Source organism: Oryzias melastigma, linkage group LG17 (genome assembly GCF_002922805.2).
Source record: "Oryzias melastigma strain HK-1 linkage group LG17, ASM292280v2, whole genome shotgun sequence".
NCBI lineage: Eukaryota > Metazoa > Chordata > Actinopteri > Beloniformes > Adrianichthyidae > Oryzias > Oryzias melastigma.
The window spans coordinates 1330817-1357980 of NC_050528.1; the positions used below are offsets into that span (position 1 = coordinate 1330817).

General features: G+C 41.6%; 3 protein-coding genes and 1 long non-coding RNA gene across 5 annotated transcripts in view; 3 read left to right on the plus strand and 1 right to left on the minus strand.

Annotated features, from left to right (window-relative positions):
* The window catches only part of si:ch211-106h4.4 (MAM and LDL-receptor class A domain-containing protein 2), a 31161-nt gene extending 26217 nt beyond the window's left edge, over positions 1 to 4944 (plus strand). The window contains exons 39-51 of the mRNA XM_024274406.2: positions 56 to 170; positions 248 to 391; positions 624 to 811; positions 1098 to 1263; positions 1449 to 1667; positions 1860 to 2038; positions 3287 to 3524; positions 3603 to 3762; positions 3908 to 4022; positions 4112 to 4229; positions 4372 to 4468; positions 4558 to 4624; positions 4705 to 4944. Coding sequence (XP_024130174.1) covers positions 56 to 170; positions 248 to 391; positions 624 to 811; positions 1098 to 1263; positions 1449 to 1667; positions 1860 to 2038; positions 3287 to 3524; positions 3603 to 3762; positions 3908 to 4022; positions 4112 to 4229; positions 4372 to 4468; positions 4558 to 4624; positions 4705 to 4788 — 1890 coding nt within the window. The 3' untranslated portion in view covers positions 4789 to 4944. The remainder of the gene's footprint in view (positions 1 to 55; positions 171 to 247; positions 392 to 623; positions 812 to 1097; positions 1264 to 1448; positions 1668 to 1859; positions 2039 to 3286; positions 3525 to 3602; positions 3763 to 3907; positions 4023 to 4111; positions 4230 to 4371; positions 4469 to 4557; positions 4625 to 4704) is intronic.
* A 1886-nt stretch (positions 4945 to 6830) lies between these two features.
* On the plus strand, positions 6831 to 10823 carry LOC112147721 (peptidyl-prolyl cis-trans isomerase FKBP1A). The gene is made up of 4 exons (XM_024274292.2): positions 6831 to 6944; positions 7026 to 7073; positions 8945 to 9057; positions 10050 to 10823. The coding sequence occupies exons 1-4, from the start codon at positions 6908 to 6910 to the stop codon at positions 10173 to 10175; spliced, it is 324 nt and encodes a 107-aa protein (XP_024130060.1). The 5' UTR covers positions 6831 to 6907; the 3' UTR covers positions 10176 to 10823.
* Positions 10824 to 12032: 1209 nt separating this feature from the next.
* On the minus strand, positions 12033 to 14143 carry LOC112147652. The gene is made up of 3 exons (XR_002919504.1): positions 14006 to 14143; positions 13011 to 13067; positions 12033 to 12425 (listed from the first exon to the last, which is right to left on the minus strand). It is a non-coding gene; the product is annotated as an uncharacterized LOC112147652 (long non-coding RNA).
* Positions 14084 to 27114, plus strand: LOC112147651 (plexin domain-containing protein 2). Of its 2 annotated transcripts, none has more exons than XM_024274184.2 (14): positions 14084 to 14216; positions 18419 to 18558; positions 18634 to 18768; positions 20428 to 20497; positions 21934 to 22056; positions 22123 to 22241; positions 22310 to 22409; positions 22474 to 22569; positions 22642 to 22723; positions 24541 to 24601; positions 24672 to 24876; positions 25155 to 25190; positions 25755 to 25906; positions 26356 to 27114. In XM_024274184.2, the coding sequence occupies exons 1-14, from the start codon at positions 14147 to 14149 to the stop codon at positions 26569 to 26571; spliced, it is 1605 nt and encodes a 534-aa protein (XP_024129952.1). In that variant the 5' UTR covers positions 14084 to 14146; the 3' UTR covers positions 26572 to 27114. The 2 variants fall into 2 exon arrangements, with proteins under 2 accessions (XP_024129952.1, XP_024129951.1); XM_024274183.2 differs by having other exon boundaries at positions 18419 to 18561; positions 26356 to 27108.
* The last annotated feature ends 50 nt before the right edge of the window (positions 27115 to 27164 follow it).

Consider the following 27164-nt stretch of genomic DNA (forward strand, 5'->3'; position numbering starts at 1 on the left):
TGGAAATACTCCAGAGTTTACGTTCATTCATGAGCATCATCAAACCTCTCCTCAGATTTATTTTAGCGGGACAAAGGAAGAACCGACGGAGCCCCACGCTGCTGGGGGGGCGGTTGTTGCCGTGGACGACATCTCCTTCCTCAACTGTGAAAAAACATTCCAGCCGCCAGGTAAAGGAGAAGGTGTTCTGGCTGGAATCTGAGCATCTGTGTGGAGGTTTCATTCATTTTTCTCTCCCTCCTCTCAGCTGTGTCCGCCTCCAGCTGCACGTTTGATGATGGGATGTGCGGGTGGACGCAGGGGGCCGAGGACGAGCTGGACTGGCTGAGCGTGTCCGGGCCCACAGAGACCCCCAACACCGGGCCTGCAGGAGACCACACCACCGGCAAAGGTCAGCCGTCTCTGCTGCACAATCTGTTCCAGGAACAATACGGTCATGAGTCACAGTGTTTATGCAAAAGGTCGATTTCTCATTCAGACCAGCAGCTTTGACTGCATGACATTAGAAGTCTTTCTTTAACCAATCATCATGCAGCCTTTCCAAAGAAAACGTCTCTTAAACTCTGACGTTCTGACGAACAACAGTTTGTTTTGATGGTTGCAGCTCTGCGTTTGTTTCACAGGGAATTATCTTCACATCAGAAGCTCCCCTCCGAGCCTGAAGGGAAGCAGAGCTCAGCTGAAGTCTGCAGTGTTGCCCCCTGCTGGTGAAGGGGGGTACTGCTTCACTCTGTGGTACCACATGTTTGGACCCACTGTGGGAGACTTGAAGATCTTTCTGCAGACAGCTGGCACTCTGGAGAAAGAACTGGTACTGTTTTCTTAAGTATAAATATAATAAACTGAGAAAAACAAGTTTTTATTTCATTCATATTTAAATCCGGATGCCTGACTTCCCATTCCTGCCCTGTTGGAACTGACTGAGCATTTTTTGTGGCTGTTTCCTCTTGCTTTCCTCTTTGTTGTACTTTTTTTGAAGTTGTGAAATCCTGATTGCAAAATGACATTAATGTGCAGCTGAAAAATGCGCTGCAGAGGAATATCAGTGTGTTGCAAAAACCTCCTCACATCCTCATTGTGAATCCGTCTTCCTGTAGATTTGGCAAAAGTCGGGAACCCAAGAGGACGAGTGGCTTCTGTGTCAGAGTCACGTGACCCTGCAGAGCCCCCACCAGGTGATCCTGGAGGCCACAGTTGGGGGGCAGGCCGGAGACATAGCACTGGACGACATTACCTTCGTGGAGGGGCCGTGTCCGGCGTCCGGTAACACATAGTCCATGATTCAGTTCAAGCATTTTACATGTTCTTGTTTTTTTAGCATTCAATTTTCTATTTAAGGTTTCTGCCCTTTAAAGACAGCCCCCCCAAGCCCTTATGACAGGGTTTCAGTGTCTGGGGAGGTAAATAAATAAATAAATAAACGTCAACTGCTTGGTTTCACTCTGCAGATTTGTGCGACTTTGAAGACGGAAGCTGCAACTGGCAGCAGGACACGACTGATGACTTTGATTGGATCAGGCAGTCTGGTCACACCCCCAACCCCAACACGGGACCCGAGAGTGACCACAGCACCAACACAGCGGCAGGACACTACTTCTACCTGCCCTCCTCTGCTGATGACCGAGCAGGACAGAAGGCATCGATGTTCTCCCCCCTTTACCCAGCAGGTGGCGGTGTTGGCTTTAAAACGGGCTCACCTTTAGCTTTAATTTATGCAAAAAAAAAAAGATTTACAAGCTGAAATGTGAAGACATCTCAACATTTTGATAGATTATTGTAATATTTTGTAGTTTTTTTAGATAATTTAAAATATAAAATTATCCTTTTGAAGCAGGAGCAATCTTTGTCGTGTCCTTCAGAAAAGGCGTCCTGCGTGCAGCTGTGGTACCACATGAACGGCAGAGGAGTCGGGACGCTCAACGTTTACCAGCAGAGTGAAGACCAGAAGACGGTCGTGATCTTCTCCCAGACGGGAGACCAGGGCCATCTGTGGAGGTTTGCTCAGGCCTCCCTGCTGCCGCGGGTGCAGCCGTACAGAGTGAGTTGCAGCATCAGCAAAAGCAGGAAGATCTGTGGCTTTTTCTGCTGAGAAAAGCAAAGTATCTTCAAGAAATCTCCAAATGGCGGGACGTAGTCTGTATCTACAGCCATTGAACCAGCGACTCCTCCCCTTGGCGTTCCAAACAGGAAGTGGCTCTAAGCCAAAATCCCTTAGACACCTATAGAGAAATAAACAGCTGTTTGTCAGTCATTCTTTTGGTCTGAATAACCATTCTGGCTCCAATACCTTTTAAACATTTTCTTTCTTAATTCTCATTTTTTAATACGTTTTTCTGTAGTTCAAGTTATAAACTGACCAATCAGGTGCCTCGATAAATGGAAGTGATCTCACATCCAATGATCGAAACCTCTGATTGACAGATTTTCAAGTGGTACGGGTGTGGCCTATAAACAAGCTAACTACTGATTAGAGAAAATGGTTACCATAGAAACTCAAACCGATTCAGATCAATCATTGATTAATGACAATGTTTGGTTCCAACAGGGCAGCATCCATATCGGGGAAAAAAGTATGACCCAGAACTCAGCTCAAAAAAACCTCAGTAGATGCAAAATTGCCCAAAAATGCTAACAAGTTGGACGTTGCTAAAATATTAGCTTGACTCCAAGTTAGTCCAAAAAGTTCTCAGTAGATTTCAAATTAACTAAAAAGCTAACATGTTCCTAAAATATTAGCTCAACCCAAAATAAGCCCAAAAAACCATCAAAGGATGCCAAATTAGCCAACAATGCTAACAAGTTGCTAATATATTAGCTTAACTTCAAAATAGCCAAAAAAAAACCTCAATGGATGCCAAATTAGCCAAAAATGCTAACACGTTGGACGTTGCTAAAACATTACCTTGACTCCAAATTTGCCCCAAAAAATCTCAACAGATATCAAATTAGCCCAGAAAAAAAATACAAAACTTATGAATACCAAAAATAAAAGCTTGAATGTCCTCAATGTTCTGAACGTTTTGATACCAAGATGACAGAAATTCCATAAAGTGCACAAATATTTCCCATGGAGTTAACATTGACTGAAAAATTGCATGAATTGCTTAATATTTTAAACGCGTCAAAAAAAGTACAGAAGAAAAGGAAAGGAGCCGGAGAATCACTGCAGCATTCACACTATTAAGTTGAAGTTTGTTACAATATTGCACCAAAGATAACATTTTGTTTATTTTGGAATGAATTGTAAAACTGTAATAAAAAAGCTGCTGCTGTCTGTGTGCTGCAGGTTGTGGTGGAGGGCGTGAAGGCGGGTCCAGCCACAGAGGGGGGCGTGGCCTTTGACGACGTGCGGCTGACAGACGCCGTCTGTCCTCCTCATGGCTTCTGTGACTTTGAGAGCTCTTTCTGCGGATGGACCAACCTCGGTGGAGACGTGGATCAGGGGGACTGGCTCCGCGGTGCGGGGGCGTCTCCAAACCCCCACACTGGTCCCACTGTGGACCACACCACCAACTCTGTACACGGTAAGCGTGGAGGTGGACGGCAATGTGCTACAGCTGTAAAGTAGGAGGGGCCTCTTTGATGTTGTATGCATCCTTCAGGTCACTACGTTTACGTGGACAGCTCGGTGGGGGAGTGGGGGGACATGTCCTTTCTGATCAGCGACGTGTTCCAGCCGTCCACCAGAGGGCACTGCCTCACCTTCTGGTACCACATGTACGGCAGCTCGGTGGGGACCCTCAGAGTTTACCTGAACGACAGGTCGGTGCTGCAATAATCATGGCCCCCACATAACCCTGATTTGACCCTCACATGACCCCCCTCCCCCATGTGACCCCCACATGACCTCAACATGACCCCCTCATGATCCGGTATGTTCAGCGCTTCAAGCCCGTCTCTCCCGCAGGAAAATGAACGCTGGAGGAAACGAAGAAGGACTTCTGAAGTGGATCGAAACGGGGAACAAAGGAGACGAGTGGCAGCAAGCAAACGTGTCTGTTCAACATCAGGATGCATTCTGGGTAGTCTGTCTGGTTTATCAGGATGCTGTAGCTCAACAGTAATAGGATGTAAATCTCCTGCTTTTCGGCTTTGTGTTGTTTCTCCACAGTTTGTGTTTGTGTACCAGCGAGGAAAGACTGCCGGAGGAGATGTCGCTCTGGACGATATCTCCATCATTCCCAGGGAATGCTACACAGAGCCTCCAGTCCAATCTTCGGATAAAAACCGTAATCCTCCTCACAGACTTCAGACACTCTCAGACTGACAGACAGCAGAGGCTTCTTTTAAACGGATTATTTCAATCTAACAATCCGTTCTCAGTTCATGCAGCTGCAGGAAGTGACACGTAGCTGTTTCCTGTCTCCCCAGTCTCTCTGACCGTCGGCCTCACAGTGGGTCTCACTCTGCTGGCTGGAGTCCTCATCGCTGCTGGTCTCTACTTCCTGAACCGAAACTTGAAAATAATGTATAAAACTTTTTAATCTATAACAAAATACAGGAAGTAGAGGAAGTTGAAAAACATGAAATGCTGTTGTTTGTTTTTGTGTTTCGTAGGCCGACAGTTTTGACAAATGAAGAGACGGTTAGCACCGTGTTCGACATCTGCGGCAGCAGTACAGCGGTGAGGAACCAGAACTGTTGATTCAACGTCCAGTTCCACACAAAGAGAAGAGAACATATGTTTTTTTTTTTTTATTTCAGGACACACTTCACGGACCAGGAGTGGATTCGTCCTTCGACAACGTCCTTTACGATCTGTCACCAACAAGCAACTCTGAAGTCTAGTGTGATGCTTCCGGGTCAAACAGAAAAGATCGTTTTGATTTTTTGCTTTCTCTATGAACTAGGATAAAAACATCACTTTTTGATGCAATGTTTTTCTTGGATGTAAAAGAAGCTTCATAATAAAGTTATGTAATTTATTTTAACTGTTTGTTTTAATATATGTCTATTATTGAACAATGTCCTTATCAAATCAATCAGTCATACTTTATTAATCCAAGGGACACTAGTGGACAACACGTACAGGACATATTAATTGTAGGAAGCATCTACACGAATCTAGCTGTGCTAAACGCCCAGAAAAACCCATGAAGAGGGTCCAGGAATTATGTCAAAAATCCAGCATCTTCTGTCGCAGTAGAACGGCACAGAATGAAGTACAAAAAAAGATGCACAAACGGACTCCCACATGTCCAGCCTGGCGGGTCGTGGAGGAGTGCAGGTTTCCATGACAACGAGCTCTGCTGATCGCAGTTTCAGTGCATTGTTTTGGTTGGGTCCATGGGACAGTGCCCTTGGCTCGGGGGTTCCTAATTACAGATGAATGTCAAGGCGCAGGCAGACTCAACTTCTCCTGTCCTGCTGAACGAGGTGCTGCTTTATAGCAGAATATTGACTGATCAGGTACATTTTCGGGGTTTCCTCCAAGCCGAGCAGTCATTTGCTCCAAGATGGTTTCCAGCTCCCCATTGAGACTTCAATGTGAAATAGACGGGCAAAAAGCATCGACATAAACAACGGTCTTCCTGGTTTAGGTCCTGCAGGACAAATCCAGACGATGAATCAACCTGAACTCCAAACTCCTTTTTAGAGCCAGAGGACTTCAAAAACCAGGAGTCCATAATCCCAAAAGAGAAACAAGATACTTTCAGGAAGTTTGAGTTCACTAAAGACGGTTTGTTAACGAAGTTCGGAGGCATTTGATGTTTTTTTAAGTTGGTTTTTGTTTTAATCGGTCAGTTTTTGCCAACTATTTGATGTATTTATTTTGTATTTCAAAGAGATTTATTTGGCTAAAAGTTTGATTGCTTTTCATTTCTTTTTCCATTTTACCAACGACAAGAATGTTAAGTAATTTATTGATGTGCTCTACAAAATAGACAAATAAAAATAATAAAAGAAAGGGTTTAAAGTCCTCAAAACTGAAATGACAAACTTCCTGTTTTAATGTCGACAATGTTGCCAGACACCTTCCTTTGATTTGAAATAGTTTGTTTGACCCTTTAAAATCAGACTAAAATCTCACCTGTTTAGACTCGTCCTTTTTACTTTCACTGTAACAGAGTTTTACATCACAAGAGTCATCCTCCTCTCACTCCCTCTCTCATGGAGCAGAAAGAAATACACATAACCAGATAAAAAAAATTAAGGATAAAAAGGAGTAAAACAGCCAGGCAACAAATCACAAAGAAAACAGAATGGTTTGATTTGTTTTTGCTAGAAAGGACATATTTTATTTTGATTTCCAGGTTTTGTTTTGTTTTGTTTGGCAGAATGTTCATATTTGGATCATTTTAACAGTTTACATTTTATGAAGATCAAAATCTTTTGGGATATTTATAGGTGTATTTTGTCATATGAAATGACATAAAAGTAAAGAAATATTGTTTTTTTTTTTCTTTTAACGTTTCTAGCTTGCAGAATTATGTGAAAATATACTTTATGGTGAGTAAAATATTGAAAGTCTTTTAATGTTTACGTTGATATTCTTGCCTGTTTTATTCATATTTATATTAAAAAGTTACATTTTTAAAGTTTTAAAGATTTAGTTTCAGTGTTCAATAAATGTTTATCCTGTTCGCCCTAAGGTGTGTTTTGGATTTTGGACCCTGTGCGGTTGAGTTTGACACTCCTGTTCTAAAGTGTCCTTGATTTGAAAGGCACAAATGAATTAAATCAACTGATTAACTGAAGTAACTTTTAAAGCCAGTTTTTAATTTTCTTATTTGACATGGGTTTACAGATTGAAGAAGAATAATTCGATTTTATTTGATTTTTTCCTGTTTGAAAGTGATTTTGTGGGCGTGGCCGGCGGCTTCCCGTCTCTCTGCCCCACAGCGCCCCCTGACGACAGTCTCAATAATCCATCCTGCTCGGCTCGGCTCGGACTGCAGAGAGAACAATGGGAGTGGACGTGGAAACCCTCAGACCAGGAGACGGTAAACGTTTAAAACCCGCTTCGTCTTTAGCATATATTTATTTTCTTTAACTGTAAGTTAATATTCACGTTTCCGTTTCAGGAAAGACTTTTCCGCAGAAAGGACGTACGGTTACCGTGCATTATGTTGGTAAGATTCCTTTATTTTTTCTTTATCCTTTAATCTCTCACAGTGAACCGCAGTTTGCTTCGATCTGCGTCCGAACGGGGCTCAGAAATGTGTGATTTGTTGTCAGGAAATCCCCTTAAAGTGCTGAATGAGGGCGGTAATCATGGCGAAGCTAGCGCTCCAGCTAGCAGCATTAGCCTAGCGCGTTCTCGCAGACACGGGGGCGGAAAACCCGCCTAATGTCGGAACAAATGAGGCAGAAACGCCACCAAAACACCGCAATGAAACCTCGAACTTTATCATCAGCGAGCAGGTTTACGGTAGGGAGCAGGAACCCGCCGGACCCCCGGATGTATTCACGGTTTTGTTTTGCGCTAAGCTAGCATGCTAGCAGCGGCTAAACGTTCGTTTCCCCGAGGAAGCGTGAACGCTCCGCGTGAACGCGCACTCATTCATTATTAGTGAGTTCTTTCTGCCGCGTTACACCCGAACCATGAAGGGAAGCAGCAGCTGCGGATCCTCTGCTGCTTCGGGAGATTATTATTTCTATTTCCATCATAACGAAAGATTCTGTACATACAAAGGAATGGAAGGGAACACTCCTTTTTATATTTTTCATTATGCGTTAAGTGAATTAAAAATAAAAATGGAATATGTACCAAATACATGCACATTCATACGTATATGTGAAGAAGATGAAAGATAATATAATATTGAAGAATATAGTATCTGCAAATGTTCAAAGTTGTATCTGGAGTTGAGCTACATGATGGTTCATTGTATTTTTTTAGGCATTTTTTTAAGCGAGTTTGTTGAAGATGATTTGGATTTAGATTGTTCTCTCGACTCCTTGAATTGAAATATATTTTTCTTTGCTTTTGTTCTGATTTTTGGCAATTGGAAATTCTTGCATTTCTTTAAAAAGTTGAAACTCTTTCTGTTTTTTAATCTTCTTTGTGTATCGTGTGGCAGACAATATGGAAAGATTAAAAAACAGGAAAAGGGACCTACAGGTCAAAAGAATGCAAGATTTTCTCCTGAACAAAAATGAAGAAACAATTCATAAATATTCTAATGGAATAGGAAGATATGAACTTCCCTGAAAGCTTTGTGTTCCTGCAGAACCATAACCTCAGCAGCAAAGAACTTTGACAACTAAGATTTGATCATTCATGACCCTTTTTTATTATGGATCCGCAATAGTTGCAACCAAACAGTTGCACTTATGCTATGGGGTCCAGACATTTCTGAAAACCTTTATATATATACACAGATATTCAAAATAAAGTGATAACGATCTTCACAAAAATGAATGTGATTCTCCCCCCCCCCCAACCACACACACAACCCAATATACTGGAATTGCTCAACATTGTCAATAAATGTTTATTTCATTTTAGACGAGTAAGTTTTTAGTGATGAGTTAAAATAACTTTGCTGTTTGACTGTGAAAAAGCTTTTGGTAACGAATTCCAATCTTTGATGCTTCTGTACAGAACAGTCTCTGTGGTTATATTAGTTTTAGCTTTTGGTTAAGTGAAATGACCATCCTCAGTGTTGATGTCGACCAAATTACCGGACAGTAGTCTATGTTTGAAAGAATTAGGGATTGAATTATACCTTTTCTTGCTTGCGGTGTTAAAAAAAATGCATTTCTACTAATCATTGAAATTTCTCCTCACATTTGAGTTTTTATGCCAAGTTAATTTATTAAAAATAACTTTTTCCAAGAGTTTTGTTTCATTTACTTGCTTAATTACAGTTTCTTTTACACTTTGGGTTAGTTTTGGATTTGTACTTATAGCACATTTGGAGCCAAACGCCATTCACTTAGTTTAGCCTTTAGTTCAATAGAGGTTGTGACTAAATCAAGGTGTGCTGATGCTGAACAGGTACGCTGATGAACGGGAAGAAGTTCGACTCCTCCAGGGATCGAGGAGAGCCGTTCCAGTTCAAACTGGGAGCTGGGGAAGTCATCCGCGCTTGGGATGATGGTGTGGCTCAGGTGAGTCTACCTGGATATGGCGAGACGCACTCCTGGACGTCTCTTCACCAAAAACTAGAGTCAAATTCAACTGAACACTTCCTGTCTCTATAGTCTGTGACCCTTTAGACCCGGGGGGTCGAACTCAATCGCTCAGGGGGTAAAAATCCAAAACACACCTTAGGTCGCAGACCGAACAGGATAAGCATTTATTGAACACTCTAAAATGAAATTTTTAAAACTCTAAAACCGTAACTGTATAACTTAATTATGAACTAGATATATAGCATTACCTGAGATTATGCTAGTGTGGATGCTGGAAGCTGAATTTGGCTGCTGAAGATGCTGAAATTGATAACTAAAAATACTGAAGCTGGTAGCCAGCTAAAATATTAGCTAAATTCCAAAATAGCCTTAAAAAATCTTAGTAAATGCCAAAACTGTCCAAAAAGCTAACAGAATGCTAATTTTTTAAACTTTAACTTTTTAATTCCGAATAATAAAAAGGCAGGAATATTATTCCAGAATAAATCAACTTAACCCTTAAATAACTTTCAATATAGTATTACTCTCCATAAAAATATATTTGTTAAAATGATACAAGTACAAGCACAGCAGCTGCTGCAGAGTTCAGTTCCGTTTTACTTCGTGGACATCAGATCTGTGTGAAGATCTGCCTTCAGAGTGGGAGGTTTTATTCTCGGTGCAGATGGAGCAGAGATGTTCGGAGTCGCAGGAAACCCGACAGACTCTGAGTGTTGATTCATGAAGACGTCCCGATTCCTCTGAAGCCGGTCAGCTGTGCTGCGAAAGCCCAACGTCCTCAGAGGCTTTGAGGAGGGAGGAGGAGCTCAGATGGTTTTTCACCAGGAGACAAAGTGAAATCTGGACTTTTCAAGGCTTCAGTTCTTTAAATAGATTCACTGAAAGCTGATTTTTTCCTTGTTTCCTTCATGAATTCCTCCTGTGGGTTTGATGATGCAGATGAACTCTGATGCTCTCTGGTTTTGCAGATGAGCGTGGGTCAGCTGGCCAAGCTGACCTGCTCGCCGGACTTCGCCTACGGCAGCAGAGGGTACCCGCCCATCATCCCTCCAAACTCCACCCTCATCTTCGAGGTGGAGCTCCTGAAATGCTGAGTGTTTCAACTGCAACTTACTCCTGAGTTTTCCATTCCACCCACATCTTCCTCACCAACCGTTGTCTCTAAAAGTGCCACAGGAATCATTTCTGAGCGTCTTTCTAGAATTAGGAGTTCAATTAGGAAGCGTCCTCACATTTATAGATCATGAGAATTATCACAGATTTTAAATAAATGTAAGTAAAACTTTCCAGTGTTTTGGGTTGAAACGTTTCTAATGTCATTTTTCTGCCACTTCTCGTAAAGTCTTAAGATGACGTCCGCTGTGGCTCCTCTGATCTGTTTTCCTTCCTTCTTCTCTTTGGGAACAAAATCAGCACAAATGATTCTAGCGGGTCAGCAGCAGAACCGGGTCCTCACAGGTGTCTCCAGTGTCGTGGTGCTTTAGTGAACCATGAGTTTTTCCTGCAGTTCAGTGTTTTGTTCTCTGCCACAACCAAAGTGTTTCGTATGAAACGGCGGCGCTCCGACCTCGTCCTCCTGTTTCCTTTGTGTTCCGTTCTCATGTAAAGGTCCAGACGGCCCTGCTCTCGGACCCGTCCGGTCCTGAAGTGTCCTTGTCTTTTGTGACGTCTTCACTTCCTCACTGCATCATTCAGATCTTTGTGGGTATTGCAGTCTTACAATAAACCAGGATACAAATGAAGTCGTGCTTCTTGTTTTGTTTGAACGCGTCACAGATTCAACCAGAACCCTCGAATGGACTCGAATTATCTCTTTGTTGATCTTTTACCTGATTTTTGTAAATATTTTATTGCAGCTTCACTCTAAATATTTAGATTTTTTTCCTTTCCTGGATTCCTGTTCATCATTAGAAATTTAAAAAACATCTTTTTCAGAACGGACTTACAAATAGGGACATCAAATGTTCATGTTAATGTTTTCATTTTACTTCTCTCATGTGCCGCCGTATCGTAGTCAAAGAATTCCACTCCTGTAAACACAAAACCTCTGAGTTTATGATGTTACAGATCAGTCCTTAAATCTAAGACTATTATGAAGGAGATCATTCCTGACCGTTGTCAGAATGAAAGGACGTGGAGTTCTGATTGTGTGAAGCTGCTAGTCGTTCACACCTCAAATGCGTCATCAGAGCGTCTTAGTACAAGTCTGTCCATCTTCATAAATCCTTGTAAAATCTCAAACTAGCACTTACAAACGTTTGGGCACCTTAAATAAAATGTGCATAAAGAACAGAGGAAAGAGGCTGTAAGCAAGATGTTCAGAATGTCAGTCAACAGGAAGAGTGGAAGTTAAAGATCTGGAAGATCAAGAGAACTCCGACAGAGGAAACCCGGGTCTGACTGCAGGATCCTCCAGAATGACCTGCAGACTCTGGAGTTGTTCTGCACAGATCTTCAGAGTCTTCAGAAGAAATCTTCTGCGTCCTCACCACAAAATTCAACCTTTGAAGTTCACAGACGAACAAACAAGCCTGATGCATTTGGGAAACAAGTTCTGTGGAGCGACCCGGTTCACATGGAACCACAATGAGTCACGGTCCGTTTGGAGAAGAACAGAACCTCTGTCATACTGTTGAGCATGACTTAGAGAGAGAGATTATTACCTTGCATTAACACGTTCAATAGTTTATTTTAAATAATAAAAATAATAGCATTAAAATAAAATCTAAGGTTTTGTAACTAGAATCGCTGAAATAATCAACATATTTTTACTTTTTGAAGAATTACCAGCGTGAAGCCCGTTGAGACTTCTTAAATAAAACTGAATTTTAACAGGATTTTCTTTAGATAAGAATCAAAATAAGTTTGTTTGAACCGTATTTGTACGTTGAGTTCATCAACATGGAAATCCAGAAAAATCTAAACAAAGATGCAATTTTTAAGACGTTTATTGACTGTATCTTAAAGCATCACTGTTACCCAGAATGCTTTGCAATTTAGGTTCAAAGTTTACAGCTTAAGTTCTATTTTTAGCTCTCTGTGAGTTAACTGGTTGATAGCCGCGGTGGGTTGCAGGTTCCACGCTCCAGCCTTTAGTGAATCACCTGAAGCTCCACGTTCAGCAGAACCGTCTCTGAAGGTTCAGCTGTGAGAATCCTTCAGTCGCCATGGAAACAGCTGGAGGCTGCAGGCTGGACCGTCACGGAGTGCTGACCTCTGCAGACTCAGATCCTCACAGCTTTGGAGGAGCAGCAGTGATGGAAGGACATCAGATCGACAGAAGAAAAGCAGCTTTCTGAGAGTTTGTATTCAGAGGAAGACGACCTGATTGTTTGTAAACGCTGCTGTGAAGAAAAGCAGAAAATCTTCATCATTTGGGTTCAGATTGGGTTGGGTTTGTGTGTTTGATAGAAGCTTGTTGCTTCAGGATTATAGGTTGATAGTTAAACAGTTTCATGTCCAAAGATCTTTCAAAGTTAAACATTAAAGGAACATGTGGATGAGACGTCAGAGATGTTCCACTGGAGGTCAGTAGAGTCATCTATCAAGGTTATGACATTTGAGACATTTGATCATTTTTAATAATAAATTCTACAAATGTATGAATTTGTAGCATTTTTCTGAGGATGGAGGACATTTAGGAAGAGAATTCAGCTTAAAATGGCATTTCTGATATGTTCTTTATTCAATCGAAGTAAAATCTACAATTAGTGGGGTCACAAGCTGCTGGCTCCGCCCCTTTCTGATGCATCCCCATGCAGACAAATAGATCCATGAACGTCTTTGTTTTCCTGCTCTCAGCTGCAATCTGGATCAGAACTGAAAGGCTGGACAGAAACGATGTTGTTATCATGTTCGGCTGGGGTGTGAGGGGCTGTAAGCTGGTGGGAGAGAATCTTAAAAAGCCGACTATTAAGGTGCATTCATACCTCAAATTCACGTGTCCCGTCCCGCTTTCATCGTGGGACGAATTCGCTGGTTGCCGCCTGTCAAAAAATGTGTTCCTGAGTTTGACACCTTATTAAAACACCTTAATAAAAAAGACCCTAATAAATCAACCTATTTAGTTGTGATTTGATCGTCACAATGCCATTAATTTTAATAAAAATACCTCAAAATGAGGCTTTTCACTGCAATTATTATGCACTAATTACAAACATAAAAATGCATCTGAATCGTCTTCTACAAACAAAATCTGGTTCAGCTGCCATTTTTCCAGTAAAAAATTGTTATTTTAGAGACCAGCCAGACCTCATTACTTGGCTCCATGATGAGGAGGAAGCTTCATGTTTCTCTCAGCTTCAGCAGAACCACTGCAGCATGCTTTCTCATTTTCTGTTTGTTTCTGCTCAACAATCCTGCAGAAATCCTTCAGGCTTTTACATGAAAACCTGCACCTGATGTCCAGCTGACTCTTTAATATCACAGCCTGTATGTGTCCGGCTTTTATCTGAAGTTTGGACGAAAGGTTTTTGTGTTTTGAGGACAGAAATTCAGAGAAAGGCCCAGTTTAATCAGTTTATGTTTTTGTATTTGATTATCTTTTTGGCGACATCTTGTGGTGAAACGGAAGAACTGCAGCACTCATTTCGTTATGATCTAAAACGGATGAAATCGGAATTAAACTACATATATATATATTTTACATGTTTTCATGTTTTCTTTTACACACGTGTTCATCTATCATATACGTCCGTGTCAGTTTAAAGCAGCTTCCTGTAGTTCCGTTATGACTGAACACTGAAGTTTAGATTTATAGTTTGGCGCGTGCAGCTACTGTAGTTTTAGGGAAGTCGATTAAAACTCAGATTATTTTTTACGATTTCTAAAGTAAGATTAAAAATTAAAAAATAATAATAATGTTTGATCGCTACTTTTGAGACATTTTGATTTCTCTGCAAAGATTCCAAACGTCCAGCGGTACCTGAACGCGTCATGACGGTAACGGCAGGTTGTGGTGACCGTGAACGCGTCGCTCGATCGGGGGGGCGGGGGTGTCAGAGGCAGGACCTGCGGGTCTCCTCGGACCTCCGCAGGATTCGGTTCTGGTTCCGCTCTGAGGAGGATGTCTGCCGTGTATCTGAGCCTCGTTTTCCTGCTGGACGGATGTCTGCCGCAGCGCGCATGTGCGGACGGTAAGTGCGCAAAGATGCGTCCGTTTGCGCCAGAACTGCGCTGGGAGAAGAGTCTCTGCACGTTCAGGTTTCTGCTTCCTGAAAAATAGACCAAAAATGTTTTGTTTTTCCTGAACTCTACGTCAGACAAGGACCGCGAACCTCAGAAAACATTTAACACTTTAGGCGTAAAAACACAAAAGTTTTAGTTTGAAATTCAACCAGAACAATTTTATTGATGTATCATTAAAATTATAACATTAATTGGAACAAAGTCTTTAATTTCTTTGTTAATTAATGATCTGTCCTTTATGGCAAACAACTTATTATGATAAGAATATTGAATTTTATTCTAAATTATTTAGACTCTAAATCCAACCTAACAGTTTTATTTGTCACAGGATTAAAGATTTTAGCTAAAAGTAGACATATTTCTAAATGACCTGTAGAAAATGGAGGATCATATTCTAGTAAACAATGTTTTTGTCAAACAATATTCTAGCAACAACAGTAAACATCATTTAGAGCCCAAAGGTTGAGCTTGACCTTAAATCTGATTTAGAACTAATTAAATTTAGGTTAGAAAATATACAAACACAAACTTGTCTTAACAGTGAGGGGAAATATTCTGTGTTCTTAAAGACCCACTTTCATCATCTTCAGATGTTTTCAAATCGTTCCTGATGAACTGTTTTAATTATTAGGACATAGTTTCTGCAGAGCGGTAGGAGTTGAGGGCGGGACTGCTGCAGCAGAGCAACTCCGCCCACTTTTCCCATCATCCACCTGTTTACCCGCTCTCCCCTGCTAGCTTACGTCCTCATCCTAACGTTAGCGGTGCAACAGAATCAGCAGTAACATCGTTTCTATCATCGTCCGGTTCTGATCCAGATCCCATCTCAGACCAGGAACACTAAGACGTTCATGGATCTCTCTGTCTGTACGTAAAATCTCAGAATGGAGCGGTATATTTAATTTAATATTGTTTCTATTTATTTATTTTAAATTATATTTTTTAATTTGCTGCTGTTTTATTTAAACAAAGAAATCCTCAGAAATTCAATTTTAATCTTAAATTCTGACCTCTATTTTCAGAAAAATGTCAAGAAAATGTTAAAAACACCAAAAACATTCTTTTCATCGTAGTGAGTCTTTAAGACGTTGGACTAAACATCATTAATAAAAACTGATGAGCAGCAAACTGTTGCAGAGTTGAACATAACTGAGGTGATTAATTCATCATTTTATTCATAATTCATGTATTTTCTCTATTTCTGCCACTTTTTTAGGTGAAAGTAGAAAGACAAATGATTATATTAGAAACAACAAATCTTTACTAATAAAAAAACAGTTACTAATATTTGTTTTCTTTTCAGTGAAAAGGTTTCTTTGGTTAAATGGGGACTTGCTGATTGACTGACCTCAGCGATCTATAAAATGTTTCTAAATATCCTTTTTAAATGTTTGTTAGTGTGCGATAATGCAGACACACGTTGATCTTTTTATTCTTGTGTAAAACAACATTTTGGATTCACTTCAAAGTGAGAATCTTAACCTGAAAGACAAAATCAATGATGTCAGAGAGTCTCTCAAAACTGAAGTTACTCTTCTTTATAGTTTTTAAATAGATTTTCTGTCGTTTGGATGTCGATTTCCATCCTCGGTTCATCGTCTGTTATGTGATGGACTTAGTTCATCTGACGGAGTTCCTGCGGGTCTTAAAAAGTCTTAAAGTCTTCGAGTTTATGAATCTGGAAATAAAACCCTAAGAAGTCTTGAACTTTGATATCTGAGCTTTAAAATTGTGCTGCTTGAAACTCCTCTGCTTCATATTTCATATAAAAATAGATTATTTGGATCAAATGATGGAAATAAACTTGTTTGGAATGAGAAGAAAAAGAAGAAGATCTGTAAAACAAAACAAACAAGATAAGAAGCTTCAGCTTTGATCATAAAACAGAAATAAATAAATCATCTTCACTCTAATTCCACCTTCCTTCTATATAAATCACACGTTAAGTTTTCTTTCCGTTACCGCGGCAGCAGATTATTAAATGAGTTTGAGTTCTTTTATGACAAAATTCAATAAAAATAACCTAAAAAATATTTTAATATCAAGGTATAAAAATAGGGTTTGATTTTGTTTAAATAATAATAATATATGTTTGCCAATTTAATTGTATTAATTTAAAATTAATATATTAAATATAATATATTATAATATATACTAAATTAACATTTTAAATTGTATTAATTAAATATATATACAATTTGATTTTAATAAAAATAAAATAAAAATAATATAAAATAAAAAATAAAAAAATAATAAAAATAAAATCAATTTGATTTAGAATTGTTATGTTAGTTAGTTAGTATTTAGATTCTTCAGTGTCGTTCTCTATCTGTTTACTTACTGTGATATATTTTATTTTTTCAACAGTTATCATCATCAATAAACCCAGATGAGTTTCTGTAAAACACAAATCACATGATTTTACTTTTTGTATTTTTTTATTTTACATGTATTTTTGTCTTTTTTATGTGTGTAAATAAATCAAATCAAATATAATCAAATAATAAAAGGGGAAACAGATCTTAATCTTAATTTTAAATGCTTTGCCCTAAAAAAGTCTTAAAAAGTCTTAAATTTAACCCAGATTTAGAGTAATCAAAACAACAAAGAGGACTAAGAAATTCGTCTATATCGATATAATCTAGTTTTATATATAAACTAAACCTCGTTAGGATTCCTGACATAATTTGATTTATTTCTATTAAAAATAATAAAAAAAAACATCAAAATAAGTAAAAAGTACAGATGCATCAAACCCTTTTCAGATTTCTACTCATATATTGATTTGAGATCAAAAAGAACAAAGAATAAAGGAGATCCAACGATGTGATTACGGAGAGTTATTAGATGGTTAAACGTTAAACAGACGAGAAACGTGTTTAATGTTTGTAAAATCGACTTAACATCAAACAACGTCATGAACTGATCGAAACAAACATATTATACACATGTACACACATCAATCACATGTGATGGAGGCCATTAAATGAATCTTAATCGTAAATAGAAATATTTAAACACAGTTTGTTATGGATCTGATTTAAAACAAACTCTCTGAGATCTGTTTTTATTCGTTGTATTTCTTATTCCTGCTTTAACTGTAAGATCTCAGTTTATTGGGAAAAAAAAGGTAGAGAGGCTCCTCTGCTTTGAACATTCATGGATGCAGATCTGCAGCGCAGACAGGAGAGCCGTCTGCAGCGCCGTCTGCAGAGCATCAGTACCCGCTAGAGCTGTCACGATTAGTCGACTAATTAACTATTAAATTAGTTGTCGACTAATTTAATAGTTGATTAATCATCACTTTATATTATATGGAGTCAGAGTGTAGTAAAGTTGAAAGTTATGATGACATTATGCCAGTTTTTTGGACTATTTCTGTATTTATTAATGTTTTTAGGCTATTTTGGATTTTAGCTAATATTTAAGCTACATGCTAGCTGTTTTGGCTAACGTAGGCCTTTTTTAAAATAAGTTTTTTAGGCTATTTTGGAATTTGTTTATGAGTTCAGCTGCATGCTAGCTGTCTAAATACTAACTTTGGCTTTTTGTCACTTTTTAGGTTATTTTGGCATTTAAGTCATATTTTACCTGCCTTTCAGCTTCAGCAATTTTAGCTATCAATTTCAGTGTTTTTAACTATCAATTTCAGCTTACAGCATTCACACTATCACTATCACAGGTGATGCTCTATATCTAGTTAGTTAGTTTATAGCTAATGATGGTTTAGATTTGTGCTCTACATCCACTGTGTGCGTGACCCGACTAGTCGACTCATCAGAAACAATAATCAGTGATTAGTGAACTGCTAAAGTAACGGTTTGTGGCGGCATCAGTACCCGCCCAGCCCGAGCGCCGCAGTGACAGATATATGGACACAACACCCCCGGCTGCCCCGCTTGGTCTTCTGCTGCTGCTGGTGTCAAGAATGTGAAGCATGTCTTCACTCTCCAATGTGAAGAGGAGATGCTTGCTGCTGGCAGAGACGATCTTCCTGTTTACTTCATCCGTGCAGGAGCGGCGTCCTCCTCCCTCCGTGACGTGAACGGCGTCCTCCTCCCTCCATGACGTGACTGAGACGCTTCAGTCCACGTCTGGCCTCTAAACACCACTTTCATGAAACGTTGTCCTGGTTCGTGTCTCACTGCAGCTGCAGAGCAGGTGTGGCCCTCAGGGCTCCGGACCGGGGCCTCTGGCTTTGCAGCAGACCGGCGGGGGCTCTACAGAGACCAGGAAGATCTGGATCCGGATCTGCTGATGGCAGAGAAACTCAGGAACTCCACACAGATCGTGGTGAGCGCAGCCAGGAAATGAAGAGTTTCTGTGAGGAGCGCAGAGAAAGAAGGAGCGGATGTGTCGTTTCAGGGCAGCGACCACGCCTACTACACGTCCAGGATCTACGGCCCCGGAGACGCTCGGGGCAAAGACTTGTGGGTAAACGTCCGGGGGGGGCAGTGGAAGGTCCTCGGTTTCCTGTCCAACTCACACAGACAAGCAGAGGTGAGAAATGAAGACGTTATGAAGACATAAAAACTCATTTTGGTGATTTGGAAACTATTGAGCTTTTTTATGCTAATTCGATCAAAGCAACACTCTAAAGTTTTTTGGCTAATTCCTCATCTATTAAGGTTGTTTGAGTTTAGCTAGGAAGAGGCTAACGATTTTGGCTAATTTGTTATCCGCTGCAATTTGTTAGGATACGTTTGAGTTTAGCTTATATTTTAGCATCAGGCTAACTAACGTCTTTACGGAGGATTTTTAGGCTATTTTGGAGTTGTACTAGTATTTTAGCAACAAGCTAGCTTTTTTTGAATAATTTGGTATCTAATTAAGTTTTTTTTGTTGCTAAATTGGAGTTTAGCTCATATTTAAACAACACACTACATATTTTTGCAAAACTGACACGTATTAGGGATTTTTAAGCAAACTTACAAACATTTTATCGTATTTTTAGGTCAACTTCAGCGCTCTTTCATAGTTCTGCAATGAAATTTCCAGTCTTTTAGCAAATTTAACATTTTGAAAATTAAAGTAATTAAGTTAAATTGCTTCAGTATTTTCAGCAACCAGATTTAGCAAAAGGCATTCACACCAGCATTATCGCAGAGAAGGCAACTTGTGAACCAGGAGCAGACAAAAATACTGTTTAAAATCATAATCGTGACATTAAAAAAATGCTGGGCGGGGCTAAAAGTTCCCTGCTCCACCCATTCTGATGGTGTGAACCACACCATAGAGCGGCGAATGGAAGCGACCTCCGTTACACGGCGCTTTGTCGCACTTCCTGTCCAGTGTGAACCCGGCGTTACAAACAAAAACTTTTTTTTTTTTTAAGTTACGACTTGAAATCTCATAAATTTACAAGAAAAAGGTTGTAACTTTTAAATAGGAGAATAAAGTCGTATATTTATGACTTAAAAAGTCATAGGCTAAATTTATAACTTTTTTTCTCGTAAATTTACAAGAAAAAACTCACTTTTTTTTTGGCAGCTCTAATACTCCATTGTATCAAACAAAAGGATGACAGGAAGTGAAATTCAGAGGTGAATTTCTAATGAACTCCTGCCGCTCTGCAGAAACTACGTCCCAGAAATTGACAAAAGTTTTTTGGATTTTGGCTAAAAACAGCTTCATTATTATGAAAAGACCTCTGAGAACACTTTGAAAATGAATCAGAAGAGACAAAGCAGAGACGGCTGGTTCCAAGTGCAGCAGGTTTATTAACAACTAAAAGTCAACAAATCTGAATCAGGTCCAGCAACAAGCGTGGGAGTATCAAAATAAACCAGAGGGGTCAGGATCCAGGCCAGGGTCAGGGCAGGCGGCAAACGAGCAGCATCAAAGATGAAGCAGGATCAGGTAAACAGGAGATCAGATCAGGATGAAGCGCTCGGCATGCAGGCTGAGAGGCACAAACAATACTTCACACTGAGTCAGACTCTGAGCTGTGCTCAAGTGGGTGATTGGCAAATGAGAGTCAGCTGAGCAGCATCTGGGAACTGTGTGCTGGGGCTGCTGGGAGATGAAGTGCAGTCAGTACTCTGGTGACTGTTCCAGAGGGGAGACAGAGCGCTGACTTCTGACAACTTCGATGTTGAAGGAAACTTGTTGAGCGTCCTCGAGTATTTAGTCATAACGACATTTTTCTTCTGTTTCCAGAGAGTAAATCTTTCCTTCAGCTTTCCCTTCTATGGTCATCCCCTGAAAGAAGTCACCGTAGCAACAGGAGGTGAGACCAAAAAAAATCAAAAATGGGATTTTCCAGCCTGAACAGACGATTGATAGTATATAAGAACTGGACCGAGTGTGACATCGTCCATAGAAAATAGTTAGTAATTCTGTTGCCATTTTTCTGTGATGCTAGTGAGTGGTCACTCTGTCCAGTTCTCATATACAGTCATTGGTCCAGATTCTGTTCTTTCACAACTTAACATAATAAAGTCGGGGTGTGTATTGGCAAGAGTCTGTCGATACGTATCCGGATACATGTCTCACAGGGGCGGAGCTACAGGGGGGCAGTGGGGCGGGTCTGAGAGACTCAAATGTGGACATTGTAACATTCATCTTTACACAAGAAGAACAACTGCTTTACTAAAACAATGCACACTTTCTGCTTTAAAAGGACAATTACAGAGTTTTATGTTTCTGTCGTTTTATAGTTCGTGGTTTATTAGTTCTGTCAGTCATCAGAGTGAATGTAGTATATAAATAAAAATATCTTCTTACCGGAGACAGGAACAGGTGTTTTCTTGTGTTCATACTGTCGAAGCTGCTGGTTTGTGGATTAGCATAAAATCTAAAAAAAGATTTATTTAGTATTTTACATTATTGAATACAGAAACATTGTTTTCATAATTGGGATAATTGGGATACTAGGGATAGGAAATCATCAATTGAAGCTTCTTTAAGCTTTAGAAATAGCAGCTAAGCTTAAAGAATCGCTGTTTTCTTCTTGATAACACCAATAAACAATAATAAGACTGTTTGAAATACATCTTTTTGATCCTTTCATTTGTAATCGACTTCCACTCTGCTATTCTTATTTGCCACCCCTTCAAAGACTTCGCCGACGTCCCACCACCCCACAGAAAACGTTCTAGCTCCGCCACTGACGTCTCACGATACGATATGTATCGCGATATATCCCACTGTACCAAAGCAATTTTTCACTTTTTTTTAAGAGTATAACTTGAATTGAATCTTCCTGAATTTTAATGTTTGGTTTAGTACCCATTCCAAGTAGAAACAATGTATGTCTCATATATGTCTCATAACGACCAAAACCGCGAGGCTGACTGAACATTTGAAGGATCTTGTTTTTGTTTTGGTCGCCTTGTGGACCATCTCAAAGAGACTCAGTGGAAAACAGAAGCAAGACGGTGAAGGACGCTCATGTATAATTCAATAAATATCGCCAAATCGGATTTGTTTAACCCTTTAACTCCAGAGCTCCAGTTTTTATGTGCTTTGATTTAACTTTTCAACCGTTAACACGATAATTCCAGTAGATTCTACAGGAGAAAAGCAGCTCATTATCGTGTTAACGGTTAAAACCTTTTAGGTACATTAAAGATTTTGTGTTTAAGTGTCACCGGCGATGTCTCGGGTGTTAAAGGGTTAATTGTCCCAGAATCCCTGTAGTCAAATGTTCCTCCTGTTCTGCAGGGTTCATCTACACCGGAGCCATCCTCCACAGGATGCTGACCGCCACGCAGTACATCGCCCCTCTGATGGCCAACTTTGACCCCAGCCTGTCCTCCAACTCCACCGTGATGTTCCACGACAACGGTAGGAAAGGGGGCGGGGCTTGCTCTGTTTCTGTTCCTTGGAGAGACCGTCTTCCCGTCCTCTCAGGAACCGCGCTGGTGGTTCAGTGGAACCACATCCACCTGCAGGACAGCATCAGTCTGGGAAGCTTTACCTTCCAGGCCGTCCTGCACGCCGACGGCCGCATCGTCTTCGCCTACAAGCAGGTGACTTTTCCGCTGCTGCTGCTCTGCCGCCGAGCTGCGAGGCCTTCATGCAGATCTGCTCCGCTCAGGTTCCTGTCGACGTCGGTGACATCAGCTCTGAAGACCACCCCGTCAAAGTGGGGCTGTCGGACGCCTTCGTGGTTCTTCAGGAGATCGAGCAGATCCCCAGTAAGAGGCCGGTTGTTGTTTCCGTCAGTCATCTTGATGCATCCTCAGTTCTCCTCTGTTCCAGATGTTCGTCGCAGAACCATCTACGAGTACCACAAAGTGGACATCCTGAAATCGCAGATCAGCAGCTGTGCGGCGGTGGAGCTGCTTCCTCTCCCGAGTAAAAACGCTTTCCCATTTAAAGTTAGAGACGTTCTGCTGACGCGTTCGGTGACTCTGTCTCCATCGGCAGCCTGCCTGCAGTTCTCCAGCTGTGGTCCGTGTGTCTCCTCCCACATCGGCTTCAACTGCAGCTGGTGCCGCCGGCTGCAAAGGTAACGCTGGAGGAGACCTCGTCTGAACTCACAAGAACGTTTGCTAATCGGCTGTTTACATAGACAGTGAAATATCCCCAATTAATGCAGTTTTCATTATTAATTGAAAGGGAACCCAAATTCTAAATCTGATTTTTTTGTCTCTATAAATGGGGCTTTGAGTGCTGTCTGTTGGTCCCTGCCAAATGTTTAACAATTTAAGATAAACTTGTTTAATTCCTGAATTATAGTTTAATGGTGCCTCACACTGAACGCGGCAGGCCCGTTTCAATGTTCAGTCAAAGTAAAGATGTGGCGCCTCGCGATTTGGGCGTTGGGAGCAGTGAGTCAACCAATCACGGACCCAGCTTTGGGAACGTGACGTTTTCAGTAACTAGATCAAAGAGTAGAAATAAACATTCAAGTTGGCGGCTCGTTGCGAGGATTTTCAACATGATCTTCCATGGATTTTCTTAACCCACTGGGGCCGCTGGGTTCCCAGAAACTGTCCTGGTTGCTGTTGGGTGAAGGATAAACCCTGGACAGATCACCAGCCTTTCACAGAGCTGGATGGACGGCTACGCTAGCTAGCCGCCCGGGGGATAGCTCAGCGAGCTCCACTGCTCATAAAAAGATCCCACAGTTGTTTTTTATTTCCCCCTCTAAAGTTAGAGCTCAAACTGGACCACAGACGGACGGAAGTAACGTTTAAAACAGACCTCAGGTGCAGCTATCACTGCAAGAGTGAAGCACACAGAACCAGAGAGATCTGAAAGATCTGGTGAAAACAGATCTTTGTGTTTAGAGCTCTTCAAAACATATAAACCCAAGCTACTCGCTCAGCATCATCCAACAAATGAATTCTAAAACCGCTTCGGCGGTTGCTCCGCCCCTAAATTTGACAGGCGTCAAAGAGAGGCGGCTGACGAGAATACGACACGCCTTCTGGTGTGAATGCACCATAAAACTGTCTGTGAGCTGCCCCCTACAGGTTGAAACGAGGTATCACAGCTGAATTTTGGGATTGGTCAACGGCTGTAAGTCCCAGAAGTTAGACGTCATCATTCTCTGCGATTAGTTTTTTGTGTTGTTTCAGGTTCATTTTTGAATTATTGTTTAATATAATGTAACAAACAGAAGTTGTACTAAAAAGATGAATATGAAGACTTGATTGAACAATTTGTAAAGTAGAAAAAAAGCTCTAAAAGGCCCAGACCACTGAGAGTGAAGATGAGCTTCACAATGTTCAAGGGAACTTTTAAACATTTTAGTTCTTCTTCCGCTAAAAACATCAGTTTCTTTATTTTTGTTGATGTTTTACCAATGATTTAAGCGTTAAAGGACTTTGTTCTTGAACTTTTTAAACCATTTTCATGCGGTGAATCCAACTGTCAGATGCTGCAGCTCTGGAAATCTAGAAATCTGGAGTCTATCCATCTTCTGAGCCCGCTGAATCCCTTTCAGGGTCACAGGTTGCTGGAGCCTATCCCAGCCACTGTTAGACGAGGGCGGGGTTTATCCTGAACAAGTCACCTGCCTGTTTGAGGGCCTCACATGCACACCTGGGGGCAACAAAGAGAAACCAACTAACCTGTGAAGCCGTTTTTGGGAAGAAGCCAGGGAAAACCAACGACTTAATGAGGAAAAGGTCCACACAGAAAGAACTCAGCTGGGATTTGAACCAGAGACCACTAAACCAGAGTGCAGCCGTACCATCAGCTTTGTTCATGTAAAACATTTACGATACTCAGACAAATCTCGGTCTCAGAACCAGCAGAAGCGTCTGCAGAAACGTTCCTCGCTGCTGAAGGAAGTGACTCTCCTGACTTCTTCCCCAGATGCTCCAGCGGCTTCGACCGGAGCCGGCAGGACTGGGTGGACTCCGGCTGTCCAGAGGAGGTTCTGTTTGTTTTTCAGAGTCAGAACCGTCAGCCCAAACCCCAGAACTGACTCCATGTCTGTGTCCCAGGAGAGGGATCCCTGGTGTCTCCTGACGCCGGCCGTCACGCCACGTCCGATGACACACAGCACCCCCTCCTCCACAGCCTCACGGCAGTGGGGGGTCGCGGGCGAGACCTCCACACGGCTCAGCGGGACCTCCACCGACCCCCCGTCAGGCAGCGGCTGGAGGGAGAAGTCAGGCGCTCAGAAACCAGCCAGCAAAGCTGCAGACGGTAAACACAAACACTGGAGATGAGACGCTGCGTTTCGGGCGTGAGTCATCGCGGCTTCATGAAGAAGCAGTCGGGGGGGTCAGCTATTTCCTGGACGTCTGTGAAGTGAGCGTGTGCAGCAGAATGTTAAATACTGCAGGTTTACCTTCAGGAGAGCTGCCTCTGCTGGGTATGAGGTCTTCTCTAAAGGTCAGGTCGCCTGTGACCTTTTCATCCGGTCATTGAGGAAGTGACTCAAAGGTCCAAAGTTTCTATGACAACATTGTTTTTTTTTGCAGACAACGCATCAATCTCCCTCCACATCAGTGAGACAGGTGAGTGCTGCTGAGAGTAAGGCTTGGATGTTCATGTTGGTCTAACATCTGATTATCGTCTGATGATCAACTGATTATTGTCTGATAAATCGTATGATGATCCTTTAATTTTTTTTTATGATTATTTGATTATTATATAAAGATCGTTTGGTGATCCTCTGATTATTATTTGATTATCGTTTAATGATCATGTGATGATCGTCTGATGATCGTCTGAAGATCGTCTGATGATCGTCTGAAGATCGTCTGATGATCGTCTGAAGATCGTCTGATGATCGTCTGGAGATCGTCTGAAGATCGTCTGATGATCGTCTGATGATCGTCTGGAGATCGTCTCATGATCGTCTGATGATCGTCTGATGATCGTCTGAAGATCGTCTCATGATCGTCTGGAGATCGTCTGATGATCGTCTGAAGATCGTCAGAAGATCGTCTGATGATCGTCTGGAGATCGTCTGAAGATCGTCAGAAGATCGTCTGATGATCGTCTGAAGATCGTCTGATGATCGTCTGAAGATCGTTGATTGTCTGATGATCGTTTCTGCCAAACGTCTGATGCTGCAGGAAACGAGGTTGGACAGCAGAGTGAGGGGGGGTTGCAGAGTGGCCCTCTGGCAGCCGTCGTCATAGTGACCCTCATCGTGACAGCCGCCGTCCTCACATCTGTCTACATGTACAACCACCCGACCTCCACTGCCAGCCTCTTCTTCATGGAGGTGAGAAGAGCAGCGGCTCCTCAGGAGTTTGGAGGGATGAAGTTTTCAGATCGTTCTGCAGTCAACCGCTTTCAGGAGAACCGGATGGAGAACGTTCTAGTCATTCCTCATGGTTTGTGCATGGCGAGGGGAGCATCATGATCTGACAAAATCCAGACCGCAACATTGTTTTTTTTCACTTTCTCCTCAGCAGGAGCAGCTGAGGATTTCACCCACTAAACTTTTTAAACATGTTTACATTTTATCCAAAACTTTTCCACTGAATTTATGAAGAATTTTAGTTATTCTCTGATAATTGAGCTGTAAGCAGATGAAATGTTTAATAGAAAAGTTCAAAGGAGGAACGGTTTCGTCTAAAGACGATGAACCACCTGAACTTGTTCAGTCAGGAACCGTTCTCCCACGTCACAGAAAAAGCGTTTTAAATCCGGCTGTTGAATCTCCCGCAGCGACGGCCGACGCACTGGCCCATCCTGAAGTTCCGGCGGGGCTCGGGGCGCCCCTCCTACGCCGAGGTGGAGACCCCGGGGCAGGACAGAGACGGCACCGTGGTCATCGACCTCAAACCCTCCTTTGTGATGACCAACAGGAGGGAGAGCGAGCAGAGGGAGGGCTTCATCGTTCCGGACCAGAGGGAGCGCTTCCTGCGCCCGGAGCGCTCCTGACCACAACCACAGATCCCAGAATGCTCTGGGGCAGACAGGCTCTGATGCTTAGGTTTACGTCAGGAAGTAAAGTCAGAGACGGCGACGCGCTCCAGCCTCCGTGAGGATCTCAAAGGTGAAGAGTCGGAGAGAACGTTCTTATGGATCAGGAGGTTGGTGGTTCCTGCGTGTTTTAACCCTCTCAAAGACGACTTCATATCCGCCCATTCACACCTCCACGCTCAGGAATGTCACACCTGGACGCCATTTCCTCCTCTGGAAAACACAGACCGCACTCCTGACGGGGACGCCCGCCTCCGTCTGGCGAGCTGCGCGGCGTCTGAGTCTGTGCACGACTCTGGACACGTTCTGTTTATTTTCTCTGTAAACAACAACAAACTCACAACATTTTTACTAAACTCTTCAGACTCGACACAAAGATTCAGTCAGTTTGGAAGCTGCTTTTAGTACCAAAAAACATGTTTTTTTCTGTTTTAAAGTTTAATTACCAGAAATGATCAAAGAGTTGTGACTAAATTAAACTAATTACTCTGATTTAAAAAAATATGTTTTCAGAATCTTTATGTTCACTTATTTTTGGTCATATATTTATC